We start from the raw sequence: 18,373 nt of genomic DNA on the forward strand, positions 1-18,373 counted from the left end.
TGGAGTTGTTTTTGAAGAGCAACTGGAGAATTAGAAAAAGAGAGTTGGGGCGGGGAGAAGAGCAGGAATGGAGTGGGTCACTTGATTTAAGAAACCAATAGAAAGGATTTTGTGTGCCGCAGTTTCTTTGACTCTGAGACATGAATGGTAACCTTGAAGTGTGGTTGGATTCTTCATACATTCTTCTCCTCCTTCTCAGGCCTTTGAAAGCACCTTAAAGTCCTGGGAAGTCAAGTGCAAAGGAGACTCCCTGAAGCAGCCAGCTCGGCACCGTCTGAGTTCCCAGCAGTCCATGGAGTTCCTCACAGAGGAGGAGGTGGTGGATGCCCACCAGTTTGCCCAGACGGCAGAAACCCTGATCAACAGGTACAGCCCAGAGTCAGAACACTGCGTGCTAGGAGCCCGCTAACATTTATCAGCTTCATTCAGTGATTCATCAGATATCTATTGTCATTAATGAGGTTCATTAAATACAGACAGTGGCACAACAAGTTGAGCCACCACTTCTCAGCTCCAGTGCCCTGGGTTTGATCTTGTCCTTCAGTGTTGTCATTGTGGAGTTTACACATTCTCCCTGTGACCGCACGGGTCACCTTATCTACCTGGGTTCTTTGTACATAAACCAAGGTCTTTATGTTTGTCAATACCGTCTATGGTCCTACCATTCTTTGTGTGTTCCTACCATTATTAGGCTTCCCAAAACGCATCACCTCACAGTTATCAGGATTTAATTCCAACAGCCATTGCTCTGTTCATCTTACAAATTGATCAATATCATCCTGTAGCCTAAAACTACCTACCTCACTATCAACAACACCACCAATTTCCATAACTTCTGCAGTCTTACTAATCATACCTCCTTACATTCATAAGCAAATCATTCATGTGTGTAACAAACAATAAAGTTTCCAGCACAGCTCCCTGTGGTACACCACTGATCATAGATTTCCAATCACAAGACCAATCCTCCACCATCACCTTTTGCCTTCTATTACCAAGCCAATTTTGGATCCAATTTGCCAACTTGCCTTAGATCCCATGGACTCTGACCTTTTGCATCAATTTCTCATCTGAGACCCTGACAAAGATCTTACTGAAGTCCTTGTATTCTGCATTAACTCCACTGTGTCATTTTGTTACTTCTTCAGAAAATTCAGTCAAATTGGTCAGACAGGATCTCCCCCTAAAGATGCTATATTTGATTAATCCCTGTCTTTCCAAGTGTAGATAATTACTGTCCCTTAGAAATTTTTCCTGTAACATTCTGACCACTATGTTAAACACACTGTCCTTTAATTACTTGGCATCCCTGCAGCCCTTCTTGAATAAAAGTAGTAAATTCGCTGTCCTCCAATTATCTGGCACCTCTTCTGTGGCCATCAATGATTTAAAAATCACTGTTAGGGCTCCAGAATCTCCTCTCTTGCCTCCCATAGTAGTCTGGGATATATCTCATTTGGTCCTGGGGCTTTTTCCACCTGTAAAGCCACAGAGACATCTTATAGCTTCTCCGTTATGACAATATGGTCTAGAATTTCATCACACCGTCCCTGAATTCCGCAGTTTGAAACATCAGTACCACCCTTGCAGACTTATTGTGATGTGGCTACATACCTGTACCCCGAAAGGATTGGAAAATGAGGATCTGAGCCTCTGTTCATACCTCCTGCGCTCCTCTTAATATCCTTGGATGCAATTTATCCAACCTGCTTATTTTTCTACACTTAAAAGTGGTAAATCTTTAATTTTTTTTTCTTCTCTCTCCAATTTATATATCATTAACTTACAAACTTCATCCTCAACACCAATGAACTGTATTATCCCCCACTTTTGTGAAGACAATTACAAAGTATTCAATGACAATTCATCCAGCTCTTCTGCCCTGACACATGGTCTGTGTTATCTTTTAACAGTAAGGGCCTTTAGTCTTTCCTTACTTCTTGCTTCATACAAAGTTTCTAAAATGCCTTTGGCTTCTCTTGATTCAGCATGACAATACTTTCCTTTATCTTTTCTTCACTGATGCTTTGCTTTATTAATTTCACCCCTACACTTTCTTGTTCTGTCAGACCAGACAAAGACCTGTGGGGCATGGACACTAAGGGTATGCCGAAAATGTTAGAGCTATTTGAGTGGTACTTGGAATGCTTTGCTTTTAAATAATTACTTTTTGGTGGCCTTTACATCTGTAATGTTATGGAGGGAAAGTGGCACAAATACGGATGGTGAATGGGAATTTGTATTCATTGGTAGAAAAGTAAGGTTAGTAGTTCATCAGCAGCTCCCCCAAAAAGAGAAATTGCTGGAAATGCTATACCTACTACAGAGTGAGGTGCAGTAATTCTGGGTTTGCTGCAAGTAGGGAGATTGAATGAACTAGGACTGCATTCTTTAGAGTTCAGAAGAATGAAAGAACCTCTCATTGAAACGTACAAAATTTTTCTGGGGCTCAACAGGCTGATTGCAGGGAGGAGGTTTTCCCTGGCCCAGGAGGCTTGGACCAAGGGTCTTAGTCTCAGAATAAGGCATTGGTCATTTAGGACTCGTAGGAGGAGAAATTTCTTCACTCTGATGCTGTGGATCTTTGGAATTCTCTTCGTGGAAGCTCAGTTATTGTGTTCATTCAAAATAGAGATAGATTTTTCGATGTTACTGGAATTGAAGGATGACTGGATAGTGTAGGAAAATAGTCATGAGGTAGAAGATCAGCCATGATCCTGATGAATTGTGGAGCAAACTCAAAAGGCTGGATGCCCAACCCTCCTGCTCCCACTTTTGTTCTTTTGTTCTTATGCAAGAGATCAGGTACACCAGTCACCAGTGCCTTTGCTAATCGGGGGTGGGAGGTTGAGGGGGGGGGGGTGCTGCCAGGATAGCATATGTGTATGCATCACAAGCTAAATTAGGCAGAAACCTGAAAACACGGTGGCAAAGAATCAATATAGCAATGGTAGAGTCATAGAGCAGTACAGTACAGAAACAGGCCCTTCGGCCCAATGAGTCCATGCCAACCACAGTCACCACAATCACCACTTTCTCTACCTGAGACACTGCTTTCAATAAGCTATGCATCTGTAGTCCTAGGTCCCTCTGTTCCACTACACTCCTTAGTGCCCTACCATTCATAGTATAAGTCCTACGCTGGTTTGACTTTCCAAAATGTATCACCTCATACTTTATCTGCATTGAAATCTATTTGTCACTCCTCGGCCCACTTCCTTAACTGCTCAAGATCTCCCTGCAACCTACAATAACCTTCTTCACTATAAACAACACCTCCTAATTTTGTGTCATCCGTAAACTTACTGATCAAGCTTTGTGCATTCGCATCCAAATTATTTATATGAAAAATAAATAACAAGGGTCCCAACACTGAACCCTGTGGCACACCGCTAGTCACTGGCCTCCATTCTGAGAAACAACTTTCAACCACCATCCTCAGCTTCCTACCTCCGAGCCAGTTCTGAATCCACCTAATTAAACTCTCCCTGGATTCCATGGGACCTAACCTTCCAGACCAGCTTACCATATGGGATCTTGTTGAAGGCCTTGCTAAATTCCAGATAAACAACATCCACAACCCTACCCTCAACTACCCTTTTGCTTACAAAACTCTAAAAGATTCGTCAAGCATGACTTTCCATGCACAAAGCCATTTTGACTTCTCCAAATCAGATATTGTCCATCCAAGTGCTGGTAGATCCTGTTCCTCAGAACTCCTTCCAGTAACTTCCCCATTACTGATATCAAGGTGACTGGCTTGTAGTTCCCTGGCTTGTTCTTGCCTTGCTACCTTTCTTAAACAATGGAACAACATTGGTCACCTTCCAGTCTTCTAGAACTTCACCAGAGGCTAATGATGAAGCAAATATCTCCACAAAGGCCTCCGCAATTTCTTCTCTAGCCACGCACAAAGTCCAAGGATGTACTCAGTCAGGCTCTGGTGACTTATCCACCTTAATTCTCTGTAAGGCTGCAAATACCTCCTCTCTGGTAATATGAATTTTCTTCAGCACATCTCCACTTGTCTCTCTTATGTCTTGAGCAACAATGATTTTCACCTCAATAAATACCGAGGAGAAATATTTGTTAAACATCCCACCCATCTTCCGCGGCTCGAGACATAGGCAGCCCTGCTGATCTCTAAGAGAACCTACTCTCTCCTTAGTGTTACGAACCAGCAACAAAAGAAAGACACCAAGTCAAGCTATTTTATTAATAACTACTTATGATAATAAGAAAAATAAAAGTAAAAATGTTAGAATGTTAGAAGTAAAAATGTTATATCTTAAACATTAACCCCAAAAACTAAACTTGAAGTGTCTGTGTGGCAAATTCCCAAACTCCAAGTCCAGGAATAGTTCTCAAAGTTCAGTTCAGCAAGCCTTAAGGTGAAACGTGAGCAAAGGCTTCTGCAAAACCACCGCTGACTGAAGACAAGAGGTAGAGGGAAAATAGAGAGTAATTATGAAATCCAAATGTTCCACGATAGAACCCATACTACACCTCAGTGTCTACTGAGCAGTGACTACTCCACCGCTTTGTTCCGAAGCATCTGCCACCTCAAATCGTGGCCGACCACACAAATACCTGTTTCCCACTACAGGTTAGCGACAAGGTGGACTCCACTGGATTATTCCAAAAATCCATATGTGGATTGTAGTGACAGGCACAGTTACTGTTTTTCATCCATCGTTAGAGACTAGCAGGCTCTCTCTCTTCTCCTCTGACTGACACCAACCGTCTACTCCAAAAACGTCATTACGTCCTTTTCTTCTGTTGTTGTCATCACGCCACACACACTGACACACACACACACACACACACACACCCACACCCACTCACACACACACACCACTATGCTCTATCTTAAAGGGACATTCACCAATAACCTAATCCGTAACACTTAGCCACCATTTTATGCTTAATATAGCTATAGAATCTCATTGGATTTTCCTTACCCTTACCTGCCAGATCCATCTCATACCCACTCTTTGCTCTCCTGATTTCCTTCTTAAGTGTATTCTTTATCTTTTTATCATCATCAAGGGATTCACTCGTCCCTGACCTCCTAAACCCAATATATGCTTCCTTTTTTTTCCTGACCAGAGCCTCAGTAACTCTCATCAGCCAGGGTCCCCTAAACTTGCCAGGTTTACCCTTCACCCTAACAGGAACAGGCTGCCCCTGGACTCTTGATATCACACTCTTAAAAGCCTCCTACTTGCCATTCATACCTTTCCCTTCAAGTAGGCTCACCCAATCGACCTCTGCTAGATCCTGCCTTATTCCCCCAAAATTAGCCCTGCTTCAGTTTCGAACCCTAACTTGTGGACCTGTCCTACTCTTTTCCATCACTTTCTTAAAACTAAGAGAATTATGGTCACTGGACCCAAAGTACTTGCTGATTAATTCTGATGAAATAGTCAGGAATAGAAAGGTAGTAACCTATCTGAAAATGGAATTTTATGGGAGTTGGCCCAGAGCCATCGATGTTGTGATCCATGTATCCTCCAACCTGTAGGGATGAAACAGCTTCATGTCTTTCTCTGTTATACATGCTAGTTGACGTGACTGGAACTTTGCTGCTTTACAGAGTGCACCATGCAGCAGAGAGACATGCATTGGTTGAGCAGGAGCTGGCCCATGCAGTCAATGCCTGCTCCCATCTGCTGAATGAAATCCAACCAAAGCAAAATGCAACTGAGGTAAGTCAAGTTTATTTAATGCTGCCCTTGTTCCTCTTTAATAAAAGTCCCCAAGGTTTTGGGCACAGTGTGTTGTTCATCTACAACTGAATGGGTTGGGTACAATGTAAAGTACTGCTCTATCAAACATTCTCAGGTATAAAACTTGTCTGATATAGAGTGGTGCTCCTCTGAATTCAAACGCTCCCAGGTAAGGAATAGCTCTGTGCTGAATTCCCCACAACCCCCAATGCCCCATCTCAAACCTCAGATAATATGCAGAAATAAACTAATTCTGCTTTGCTCATGAAACAGCCCAGGCCAGTGCTTGCATGGGATAGCTACTCAGTAAAGGTCCTTTTACATTCTCCTTTCAGATAATCCCAGAGGAGGTAGTGGAATTAGATACAATTACTGGGTTTAAGAGACATTTAGACACATTTAAATATACAAGATATAGAAGGATATGCACCTAATGTAGACAAATGAGATTTGTGAAAATAGGCACAAAGGTCAGCATGTATGTGCTGGGCTGTAGGGCCTGTATCTGTGCTGCACAACTCTTTAGCTTTATGAGACGCAGCATGGGTTAGACGCAGGATAAAGTTCCATACAGTATTCTGAAGACTGGGAGAGCACGATTTTGATGCAGCTGACACTGTCCTTTCCCCGAGAATATTTTGACAGAACTTTACTCTGCATCTAATTCATGCTGTGTCTGCTCTGGGATTGTTTGGTATGAGAGTTATTCAGTAGGCAGTAGGCAGGGTTGGTGGAGATGGGATTCTGTGGGGGGTGGGGGTGAGGGTGGTGGGTTTGGATCATCAGAGAACCTCCATATCAGACTTCACACGTCCAGGCAGCAGGACATCAAGGGATCCACCCAAGATGACTGCCTGTCCCTCTTTCAAGGTTAAGTTTGTGAGAGGCAATGTCCACTAACTCATTGGATGCCTTCTGGGACCCATGGGCACCAGAGGAGATGGAATGCATGCTGAATAAGGAGGATAATGTTTTAACTGCTTGTTGTAAATAAAGTTATTTTAAAATAAAAAAACAAAAAAAAAAGTATGGGTTAAATACTGAGTTAACTTCCCTCAACACAGTCCTGTCAAATATTACCAGGGCAGGGACAGAAGGGGCTAGACAAAGTAAAGCTCCATTATACTGTCCAGTAACACACTCCAGGGTAAAATCAGTGCAGGTTTGATTCAGCATGAAGCTTCCTCTACACTGTCCCAGCCAATACTCCCAAGGCAGGGAGAGTAGGGTGAGACACACAATAAAGCTCCTTCGACACTGCTTCACTCATGGTTTTCTGAACAATTTTAGAATCGTTAGATGTTCAACACTGTGCTAGTTTGGGATGGTTACAGTTCTTGAAACACGTTTCTGCTTGGACCTGATTTGGAAGCATTCCTGCTTGTTTATGTTCAGAATTTGAACTTTAAAGGGGGCCAGATGTTGGAATGTCTTTTCAGTAACACTCGAATGGAGAGACTCCTTTTCAAAGGAATGTAGTTGCATGGTCAACAGCAGAGTCCACCCAGCCAGGGTTCACACTCCACACTTCTCTAACTGTACCAACAGTATTCTGTTCAAGGTAGTTCATTTTCCTAACTTCTCATTACGTGCACCTGTACCATTCACCTCACCCACTACGATTGGTGCCACATCCCACATTCCTACCATTCTTCAAGGAACTTCTCCTGATTCCTATTGGGTCCATAAGTGGCAGTCTTATACTTGTGGACCTACAGTTTGTACACTTCCATTAGTGGCATTACTTTATATTCAGCTCATCAAACCTATTCATTATCGTAAACCTCTCCATCGGTTCCCTATTCCTCAGACCATCTCCTTCAACAGATTCCATTCCCACATTTTCCAAACCAGAAGTTCACATAGCATCACATAGTGTCAGATGTTCAGGGCAGTTTCTAGAATGTTTAATAATCATGAAGTGTTAAATAGGATACTGAGAATCCAGACAACTGGGCTCTGAACAGGTGTGTGAGGACTTCAGTCAGAATTCAGGAACTAAGCTCAGAATTTTGGGCAAATGTAACAGCTTGACCAGAAATGTACATTTACATTTTGATGGAAAACATTTCCAGCTAAAACTTCTCTATTTTTAGAAAATTAATCTTGTTGTTTCATATCAGTTGGATAAAAAGAAAAGTCAGCACATTGATCTGGGCCTTGGGAACACAGGTCTGTTAGGACTCTGACCACATTCTCAGTGTGAGGTCACTGCTTTTTCCAGTTTTCCAAAGGTAATGCCATTCTGGTATCCACAGGTCCCTCCTCATGGTGGACATTTGCTTTATGCACACATTTACCAAATGGTCTGGTCCCTGCTGCCCTACCTTGTCCTTGTCTTTCTTTTAGGCTATCAGCAGGAGCGTGGTTGTGGATGTCTTCAATAATGTTAAGGCCCTTTGCATAGAGACCAAGACACTCCTCGATGGCAAGCTACTGGTATGTAAATGGAAAGGTGAGATTTACCTGCTCCTCCTCTTGCACAGAGGTCACTGATTCCAGTCAACTGTCAGGGCATGTATTTAATATCTGTTATAGGATCTTGTTTTGTGCAAAGCTACTCCTGCATCTCCCAGACTATATCACAATGTCACGCTTCCAAAGTTATTCATATCTCTGAGTATTTGAGATGACTGGATGTTCATTCATGCTTTCCTTTATTTCTCTTTCTATTTTTTTAATCATTTTTTTTCTTCTTTCTTCATTCCTTGGGATGGCTTGATTTGATGTGGCTTTGTAACCTGCTGTGGTCATTTGAGGCCATTGTAGTAATGTTTTCAAAGAGATTGACCAGGGAATCATTTTCTAGACCAGGAATTAATTGGTTCAATGTTGTGCATTTGTCCAGGAGTTGGGAGCTCCCTATGAGGAGGAATTGCTGGCTGCACTGAACAGTGTTGAGAGTGAACTCCAGAAGCTATCGGAGCTCCATTGGCTTTGCCAAGCCACTCAGGCCACTGATGAGGAGGTGAGGCCATATTTTCATCTCAGATCAGCAGAGGATTTAAGCTAAGCGATTGTCCATTAAAGGCAATGTAGGGCTCAGGGACTTCAATGGCAATTGTTGCCAGTGTATAATTCACTACTCTCTGTGTTTTCAGGCAGTGCCTAGTTCCTAGTGTCTTTATGCAGGGTAAGGACCTTTGGGACTCCATCTGTCTACATCATGTTATCCACCCACACAGTCTTTGCCTGGTTCCTAATCACCTTCGGCAGATAGTAATGACACCAAGAACCTACTCTCTGGCTCTCCAATAACATGCTTCCTTGTAACCAATCCCATCATTTGCTCCTTTCTCTGTACAGTGGAGTCTAACTAAAAACCAACCAGTGATGGTCTGTGGTATATAGAATGGGAGGTCTTGGATCTAATCTTTGAGCCTCTTACGCTCATACTATGGAGTCTTGGCCCCAAGTACAAAACCTCTCTGCATTCTACAACCATTGCTGATTTGGGGTTAGGTGTTAAATAAGCACAGACCCCCTCAGAACCTGTGAAATGGATAAGGATCCAGCTGCATGGAGATCACCTTCCATCACCTTCTAATTGGACAAGAACATTGCTGACCAGTGCCAGAAATGTCTGCTAATTAATTTAGTTCAGGCCAAGAAACAATAGAGGGAAATCTCTACAGGTGGCAGGCTTTGGGACCATTCTCCAAAGGGACCTCTTCCCGTCAAGCAAAACTAAACTCACCACATCAGGTCTCAAATTACTCAACCAAATTACGATTCCTCTTGGAAAAAAAGAAGCCTGTCTAATTTAGGGTTTATTCAACAATAGAACAATGCAGACAGGACTGGACTGAACTGGCAAGGCCTGTGGACTATATGAGATCCTTGGTACCTCAGTAGCAGGATCTACAGAGTCAACCCTCATATGTGCATTTTGTGGTAAGCCTATGCACTAATTGCATTCATTTGGTATTAAATCAGACACCTAATAGTCTCACTTCCAGGCACTTTGCATGGAATGTCTGCGAGATGAGAGAATGTGAGCAAGTATGGCTGGTGTCTAGGTTGTGTGCTGTCATGGAGGGATAGTGGCAGGGCAGTGGGCTGGATGAAAAGCAGGTGGAGCAGAGGAAATGAGCATGATCGGGCAGACAGCAGTTTTCACACAAGCAGTGAGTTGGTGTTGTTCCCAGTAACTGTGACTAATTGCCTTTGTCTCCTTAGGAACATTCCAAGGGGAGGAACAAGAGTAGCATGAAGATCAAGATCAAGAATATGTCAAAGAAAGAGAAACTCCAGAAGCAAAAGTCAAACATCTCTCTGCTGGGTGAGTCAATGCACATTCACCAATGTGTAAGAAACCTCACTGACATAATTCTGAGCAACACACACCTCATATCAAGGTCTTTTCAGTTTCTCTCTGCCCTCGCTGGTGCTGGGAATGTTTGAGGTTCTTGGAGAACCCAGGCAAGTCTCACCCCGATCGTTCACCCAGGTAGGCTAAGGATTGGAGGAGAATTGGGTTTGGCTGAAATTCCAGCCTAGATCATGGGTCCAAATACCTCAATCATTGGACTGAACAACATGGGATAGTTATCTACCCAGTGGAGGTTGTTAGTCCACACATTGTAGGGGATGTAAGGTAACACTAAAGGTGACAGAAATACCTTCTCTCTGGCAACTCTCACAAGTTGGGAAAGATGACCAGAATGAGGAGATGAAGAGGAATGTTCCTGAACTGGGAGGTATAGTGGTGCAGCAGTTAGTGCTACTGCCTCACAACTCTGGCGACCCCAGTTCAATCCTGACCTCAGACACTGTCAACGTGGAGATTGCATATTGTCCCTGTGACCCTGGGTTTCCCTGGATTCTTCCTCTGTTTCCCTGTACCAAACACATACTGATGAGATTACTAGCTACTGCAACTGGCCCTGTGTGTAGTAGGTGGTGGGAGAATCAGGGGGGTAGTTGATGGGTATGTGTGTGAGAATAGGTCACAGGGGAATAAGTGCGGGGAGATGGATCGGATTAATGGGATTTTTCTGGGAGCTGGCATAGACTCAATGGGCCAAATAGTCTTCTTCTATGTTGTTATGAAATAAGACAATGAGGAAGGGAAAAAAATACATGAAACAGGGGAAGGAGCCAAATATCTGCAGGGATATGCTGCTTTCAAATCAAAGAAACATGGAGCAGAGAGGAGAGAATCTGACCAATTGTGTCTGTACCCGTTTATCCTGGATGAAGAGATGGTAAGGCCTGGGTCAGCATTCACCCCCTGTCTGCAGTAACAGAGACCCCACAGATGAGGCACCACCTTCACTGTGACAATGGGCAGGCACCTGTCAGAGAGTGCAGGTGCTGCATTGTTCCTGCCTCACTGTGATGGGCACTGCCTCACCAGCTGTGGACGGTGATAACATTATCTCATCAGCAAATATGGCACCGGAGAGGGGTGACTTTTTGTGTGCAGCTCCAGAGGGAACCCTGAAATAGTCCCGTTAATGATTATTACAGCTGAAATATGCAGCCACAGAGACTGCAGTAAGTAATATTGTTTCAACCCATTTAAGTGAACTAACGATCTTAAGTACCAGCAGATTTGAGAATCCAGACCACCCAGGGGGTGAGTGCAGCAGCTGGAAGCTCAGGGGAGGTCTCCATTGTTTCAGAAAACATGGTTGCCGGGGAGGACTCCAGATAGAACTAAGACCCCCTCCCTGCCATCCTCCTGGCTAATGTGCACTCTCTGAAAATAAAATTGAAGACCTCAGAGCAAGACTGCAGTGCCAGAGGGACATCAGGAACTGTTGTGTACTCTGCTTCACAGAGACATGGCTCACCCCTAGCACTTCGGACAGGTAGAACTGGCAGCATTTGCTTCATGATTAATTCTTCATGCGCACACATGTGACAGTTCCGTCTCAGTTGTGTTCCCCCAGTCTGGAACATCTAGCGGTCAAGTGTTGTCCATTCTACCTGCCGAGGGCGTTCTCCACCGCTAACCTTCAAGAGGGTGAACCCTCACAAGGCACCAGGCCCCAATGGTGTACCTGGCTGGCTATTGAAGAATGTATGCTTAGCCCACTGCTCTACTGCACACCTCAAGGATGTGTGCTTAGCCCCCTGCTCTACTCTCATGACTGTGTGTCTAAGCACAGCTCAAATACCATTTATAAGTTTACAGATGACACCACTCTTGTTGGTAAACTCTCAGATGACAACAAGGAGGCGTATAAGAGTGGGATAGATCGGCTGGTTGAGTGGTGTTGCAGCAACAACCTCGCACTCAACGTCAGCAAGACCAAGGAATTCATTGTGGATTTCAGGAAGGGGAAGGCGGGAGAAAGCGCACCATTGCTCATTGAGGGGTCAGCAGTGGAAAGGGTGAGCAGCTTTAAGTTCCTGGATGTCAACATCTCCAAGGATCTGTCCTGGGTCCAACACATTGATACAATCACAAATAATGCATGCCAGCGGCTCTACTTCATTAGGAGTTTGAGATTTGGTACGTCACCAAAGGCTCTTACAAATATGGAGAGGATTCTGACTGGTTGCACAACAGTCTGGTATGGAGGCTCCAATGCACAGGATCACAAGAAGCTGCAGAAAGTTGTAGGCTCAGCCAGCTCCATCACGGGCACAACCCTCCTCACCTTCAAGGACATCTTCAAGAAGCGATGCCTCAAGAAGGTGGCATACATCATTAAGGACCCTCACTATCCGGGACATGCCCTTTTCTCATTACTATCATCAGGGAGGAGGTACAGGAGCCTGAAGACTCACACTCAACAATTCAGGAATAGCTTCTTCCCCTCTGTCATCAGATTTCTGAATTGTCCATGAACCCATGAACATGACCTCATTATTCCTTTTGTTTTGCACTATTTGTTTATTTTGTAATTTATAGTAATTTTATATCTTTGCACTGTACTGCTGCCACAAAACAACAAATTTCACATCATATAAGACAGTGATGATAAATCTGAATCTGAAAACTTGTGCCAACCAACTGGCTGGGGTATTCAAAGTCATTTTCAACCTCTCACTGCTGCAGTTTGACGTTCCTACCTGCTTCAAAAGGGCAGCAATCATTCCTATGCCCAAGAAGAGTAGGATGAGCTGCCTCAACGACTATCACCCAGTAACACTCACATCTACTGTGATGAAGTGCTTCAAGCGATTGGTTATGACTAGAACTAACTCCTGCTTGAGCAAGGACCTGGACCCACTGCAATTTGCCTACTGTCACAACAGGTCCACAGCAGACGCAATCTCACTGGCTCTCCACTCTGCTTTGGAGCACCTAGACAACTGCAAGACATACGTCAGGCTACTGTTTATCATCTACAGTTCAGTGTTCAACACCATCATTCCCTCAGTGCTAATAACCAAGTTTCAAAAGCTGGTCCTCTATACCTTCCTCTACAAGGATTCTTGACTTCCTTATAGGGAGACCATGGTCCATGCAGATCGCTAATAACATCTCCTCCTCGCTGACCATCAACACAGGAGCACCCCAAGGATGCATGCTTAGCCCACTGCTCTACTCTCTCTACACTCATGACTGTGTGGCTAAGCACACCTCAAACACCATCTACAAATTTGCTGATGACACCACTGTTGTTAGTAGAATCTCAGATGGTGATGAAGAGGCATACTGGTATGAGATAGATCAGCTGTTTGAGTGGTATCACAACAACAACCTCTCACTCAACATCAGCAAAACCAAGGAACTGATCATAGACTTCAGGAAGAAGTATCGGAAGAACATACATCAGTCCTCATTGAGGGGTTAGTGGTGAAAAGGGTGAGCAGCTTCAAGTTCCTGGGTGTCAACATCTCAAAGGATCTATCCTGGGCCTAACACACTAGCAGCTCTACTTCATTAGGAATTTGAGGAGATTTGGTATGTCAGCGAAGACTTACAAATTTCTATAAATGTACAGTGGAGAGCATTCTGACTGGCTGCATCATCACAACCTGGTATGGAGCCTCCAATGCACATGATTGCAAGAGGCTGCGGAGGGTTCAGCTCAGCCAGCTCCATCACGGGCACAAATCTCCCCACCATTGAAGACATCTTCAAGAGCTGGTGCCCCATAAAAGCAGCATTCGTCATTAAGGACCCTCACCATCCGGGGCATGCCCTCTTCTCGTTACTACCATCAGGGAGGAGGTATAGGAGCCCAAAGATCCAAACTCAACAATTCAGGAACAGCTTATTCCCCTCCACCATCAGATTCTGAGTTGTGAACTCTGATGCATATTATCATACCAAGTATGTGCTTTGAGGCAATGTCTCGCCAGCTGTGGCCTGTGATGTCATTATTTCACCAGCTGTGGGGTGTTGTGATGCAGTGCTTGTGCTTCCCTCTGCTTGTGGTGAGCTGGCAGGCAAGTGAAGCAGCAGCAAGGCTGGACACCTCAGTCCAGGGCATTGTAGAGGCATTGTTACATGTCCTGAGATCGAGAGCTTTGAGATTTTATAGATGGAAACATGGAAGGAGCCATTAAAGGGTGGACATTTCTGTCAGCAGCTCCTGCGATGGTGCCATGGTTCCTTGGATTTCCTTCCACCATCTGTCGGTGCTCAGAGTGTGATAATTGTCATCATGAATGGATGCATCCTAGCTTGTTGTTTGAAGGATCTGTGCACATTATGAGAGGGAGAACCATGGAACTTGTGGCTGCATTGTGTCCCCTTGCAGGTTGATGATGAACTTTTTTCTCATACTTCGATTCCTACCATTCTAAAGGTCTCCTGTGATTAACGATAGCTAACTGCAGTGCTGTTGCTTTAACTGCAACCACAGACAATAGAATCAGAAGGACATTCAGCCCCTCTGATCTGCACTATCACTCAGGCACAACACAGCCGATCTGCAACTCAACCCCATTTACTCTCTGCATTGCCCTCACCAACCACAACCCATTGTCCCATCCTATAGCCACTAACTGACCTCTGGTCAGACAGAGACAGACAGAGACTGACAGAGAGAGAGAGAAACAGAGAGAGACAGAGAGACAGACAGAAAGAGAGAGAGAGAGAGAGAGAGAGAGAGAGAGAGTCCTGCTGTCTGATGACCACAACTCACAGTTCTGATGGGTCCTGCCAGAAACAGACACCCCCCCAAACCTCTGATGTTGTTATCTGATATAGTGAAAGGAACAGGGACCTAACGATTAATTTGTTTGTTTTTATTCTTTTTAAGGATCTGGAGATAACCAAGGTGGACCACATGAGGCATATTCAGTGTATTATTAGGGATATCAGTTGGAAAATGGTCATCTCCGGCCTGCGACAACCAGGCAAGACGAGAGGAGAGGGCCCGGTGACAACACTCAGCGTGGACTCTCCGTGAGCTGCCCCATGGGTGCCAGTGGCACTGAGTGTCTCTAACTGTAAAGCAGAATGAATGTAATTCCTGCCCTTGTATCTCTCATCGAGGCTTGCACGGCCAGACGCATCTTGCAACCTCCACCACCTTCAAGCATGACCTCAGGGATCACCATGGTTACTGACTGGGTACAATACTGGAGGACCCTCCTCCTCTGAGGGAGCCACACATCAAGCCATCTAGTTAGTGAATGAGCAAGCGAACTCAACATGTGAGCGGTCACAAAGAGGACTGGTTTTCGTTTGGATGCCCTGCCTTGATGGGATCTGACCAATAGCACCGGCTTCACCACCTGTGAGAGGGTGGTTTAATCAACAGCTCACACCCTCTCAAATGCCAGAATCTTGGCTCTCACTCACTGAACTCCTGTTGAGAATCTTTGGGGAGCAATCAGTAAACATGGATCTTAGGTCAGTACATGACAAGCTGCAACCTCCATGTCCACAGAATAGGGAAAGAGCTCACAATGATCACATGATCAATTGGCATTACAAACACTCCAAGCCTGTTCCCCCACCTCCCAGGCCTCAGGAGTGTTTTATGGAACAGTGTACAGGGAGCTTTACTTTCTGTCTAACCTGTGCTGTGCCTGCTTGAGTGTGTGGTGGCTTGGGGCAGGGGCAGCTTCACTCTGTGCGTGTGTGTTGGACCCATTTAGTGGGAGCTTCTCTCTGTACCCTTTTGAACTTTGATCAAGGGATGTTACAGGCTGTGGAGACCTCCTGATGACCAGGTAGAATAAACCGTCACAGTTCATAGTCCTTGCTGCAGGCCTACATGTGCCAAGGATTGGTGTTGAGGCCCGGAATTGCCTGTTGTAATGTGGGGACCATGTGGATGACAGCACAGGTTAACCGTGTTGCCTGAGGCGAAGGGGGAGCTGATAACACAGGCCCCATGGAGAGTCAAATTTAAACAGAAGAGGTTGTTTTCCCTTTCTTAGACTCATCAAGAAAATCACCAGCACAGTGTGGAACCTGTCCAGCCCAGCCACAGTCACCAGTAGAACCAGCCCTGGGAATGTTTTATGGGGTAACTTAGAAAGAACATTAGTCTCAGTCCTAGCCCCTGCTATCCCTGTTCTGAGAAATTCTTGATGAGACACTGTAGAGGGAAATTTACTCTTTTTCTAACTCCTGCTGTCCCAGCCAGAGTGTATGATGAGAAAGTATAGCAGGAGATTTATTCAGTATCTAACCTGTGCTATTCCTGAGATGGAAATTTTTGATGGGACACTGTAATGGGAGCTTTACTCTCCATGCTGTGTCTGCCTGAACATGTGGCAGGATAGTGCAAAGGAGTTTTATTCTTTACCAAACCTACAACATGCCCGCCCTCAGGGTGTGTGATCGGCCAGATTAGTGGGAGTGTTACACAGTGTCTAGCCCAAACTATCTCTCCCCTAACAGTGTGCAACAGGATAGTGTAAAGGGACATTTACTCTGTATATTACCTGAGTTATCCCTGTGGTGGGTGTGTATTAATGTAGAGAGAGCTTTACCATGTATCTGACATGGGCTGTTTTTGCCCTAATCATGACACTGCAGACTTCATTCCCATGTGGAATACCTTCTGTAGGGAATGGCACCTGCACAGGGCTAAGTTCTAGAAATGCAGCACTGGTTTTGCAATCAGTGTTCTATATTTCCTGGGAATGTCTGATTGGTGAATCACCCTTTAAGAAGTAAAGTTTTCCCATCCCAAACAACAACACACCTCACGCTGGTACCAACAAAAAGTCGGGAATTTGCAGCTCTCTGTAACCCTTTGCTCTTGGAGTGGAACTTCTGGAATTACTGGGGTGAGAGGGTGACACTGATGCCAGAATTCTTCAGCTGTGTCCCAAAGGTTGGCAGAAGCATTCCTGACCGATAACTTCCAAGTGCTCTTCAGGCTGGCTTGGAGCAGTAGTCACATGGATAGGCCCAGGCTCCACCATCACTGGGCCTGCCACAGCTGAGGTGGCAGGTTAACTTTCAATGGTGGAGGATTGCTGCTGTTAATGCTGGTGAACTCCTGAGTGCAGTGACAGACCTGGGGAGAATTAGGCCACAGCTGTAATTCAGATTCCAGCTCCATAGATGACCTACAGAAACTCCAGCAGTGCTGCATTGCCAAAGGTGCCGTCTTTAAGGCCAGACTTTAACTTAAGTCAGATGGATGGGAAACAGACAAAGATGTTCAGTGGAGAGTGGCAGAGTTTCCCTGCTTCTGGTAACATATCTCAACAATCAAACCGATACTCCAGTGATTCCAGCCTGGTGAATGGAGGGAGAGTTGGCTCTGCTCAGATCAGCTGCAGCTTCCTTCATTGCACTGCTGACAACATTGAAAATGCATTTCATTTGCTTTCACTTGCTTTGGATATCCTGAGGTCACAGAGGTTGCAAAACTAATGTCAGTGTTTTCCCTAGTGAAGCCAGATGCCCATCCTCCTGATGTTGACAGGGAGAGATAACTCACTCTTCTCTGCTTCCCATGCAGACAAGTAGAATAAGGTAATTCCAAACCGCTTACACTCCCTTCCCTTGTAGACAGGGAGAGAGAAATCTCTCCCCTCTCATTTCCCATGAAGACAGGGAGAGTAAGATAATTCCAGGCCCCTCACTTGTCCTCCCATGAAGACAGGGAGAGACAAATCACTCCACTCCTATTTCTCATTTGGACATAGAGAGCAGGGATACTCCAGATCCTTCACTCATCCTCTCCATTTAGACAGGGAGGGATAAATCACTCCCCTCCCACTCCTGGCCACATGGGCAAGGAGAAGAATGTAATGAAGACACGTCACACTCCCTCATAGACAAAGGAGTAACATAATGTAACTCCAGACTCCTCTCCCCAATCCACCTTATAGACAGGGAGAGTAAAGTAACCCCAGACCCCTTTAGTTCAGGGTTTCTCATGCCAATGAGCAGCTGTGCTTTGCAAACACTGACTGTCAGCCCCACTGTTTACATCTGTATGTAGCAATGTGTGTGTATAAAAAGTGAATCCAGGAGATGTATTTATTGTTTGATGTATAAGAGATGACTTATAAAGAGATTTATTTGTTTTGCACACAGGGAGCAAGGTTAAATGTACTTTGTGGTAATAAACCAAAACTTCTAGTCATTTAACAATATGACGGTGTGTTTCATTCTCTCTTTCCCAGGGTTACCTGAGGAGGGTCTGTAGGGTGCAAGTGAAACCTGAGGAAGGACTGCAAGGGGTGGGGTTGCCTGAGGAGGGGCTTTAGGGAGTGGAGTTACCTGAGGACTGTAGTGGATGGGTTACGAGGGGAGAAAT

The 18,373-nt window shown here is 44.8% G+C and overlaps 1 protein-coding gene across 4 annotated transcripts in view; it reads left to right on the top strand.

Annotated features, from left to right (window-relative positions):
- Window positions 1-18,169, top strand: part of si:dkey-172j4.3 (diacylglycerol kinase eta) — a 148,969-nt gene extending 130,800 nt beyond the window's left edge. For 3 of the 4 annotated variants that reach the window (XM_052022122.1, XM_052022123.1, XM_052022124.1), the window contains 6 exons: window positions 200-366; window positions 5,597-5,708; window positions 8,079-8,168; window positions 8,578-8,697; window positions 9,909-10,011; window positions 14,900-18,169. In XM_052022122.1, the coding sequence (XP_051878082.1) occupies window positions 200-366; window positions 5,597-5,708; window positions 8,079-8,168; window positions 8,578-8,697; window positions 9,909-10,011; window positions 14,900-14,952 (645 nt within the window). In that variant the 3' untranslated portion in view covers window positions 14,953-18,169. Of the gene's footprint in view, window positions 1-199; window positions 367-5,596; window positions 5,709-8,078; window positions 8,185-8,577; window positions 8,698-9,908; window positions 10,012-14,899 lie in introns of those variants that run through there. The other variant, XR_007956800.1, reaches the window with a different exon arrangement.
- Window positions 18,170-18,373: the final 204 nt, after the last annotated feature.

The sequence above is a fragment of the Pristis pectinata genome, chromosome 8 (assembly GCF_009764475.1).
Source record: "Pristis pectinata isolate sPriPec2 chromosome 8, sPriPec2.1.pri, whole genome shotgun sequence".
NCBI classification, from domain to species: domain Eukaryota; kingdom Metazoa; phylum Chordata; class Chondrichthyes; order Rhinopristiformes; family Pristidae; genus Pristis; species Pristis pectinata.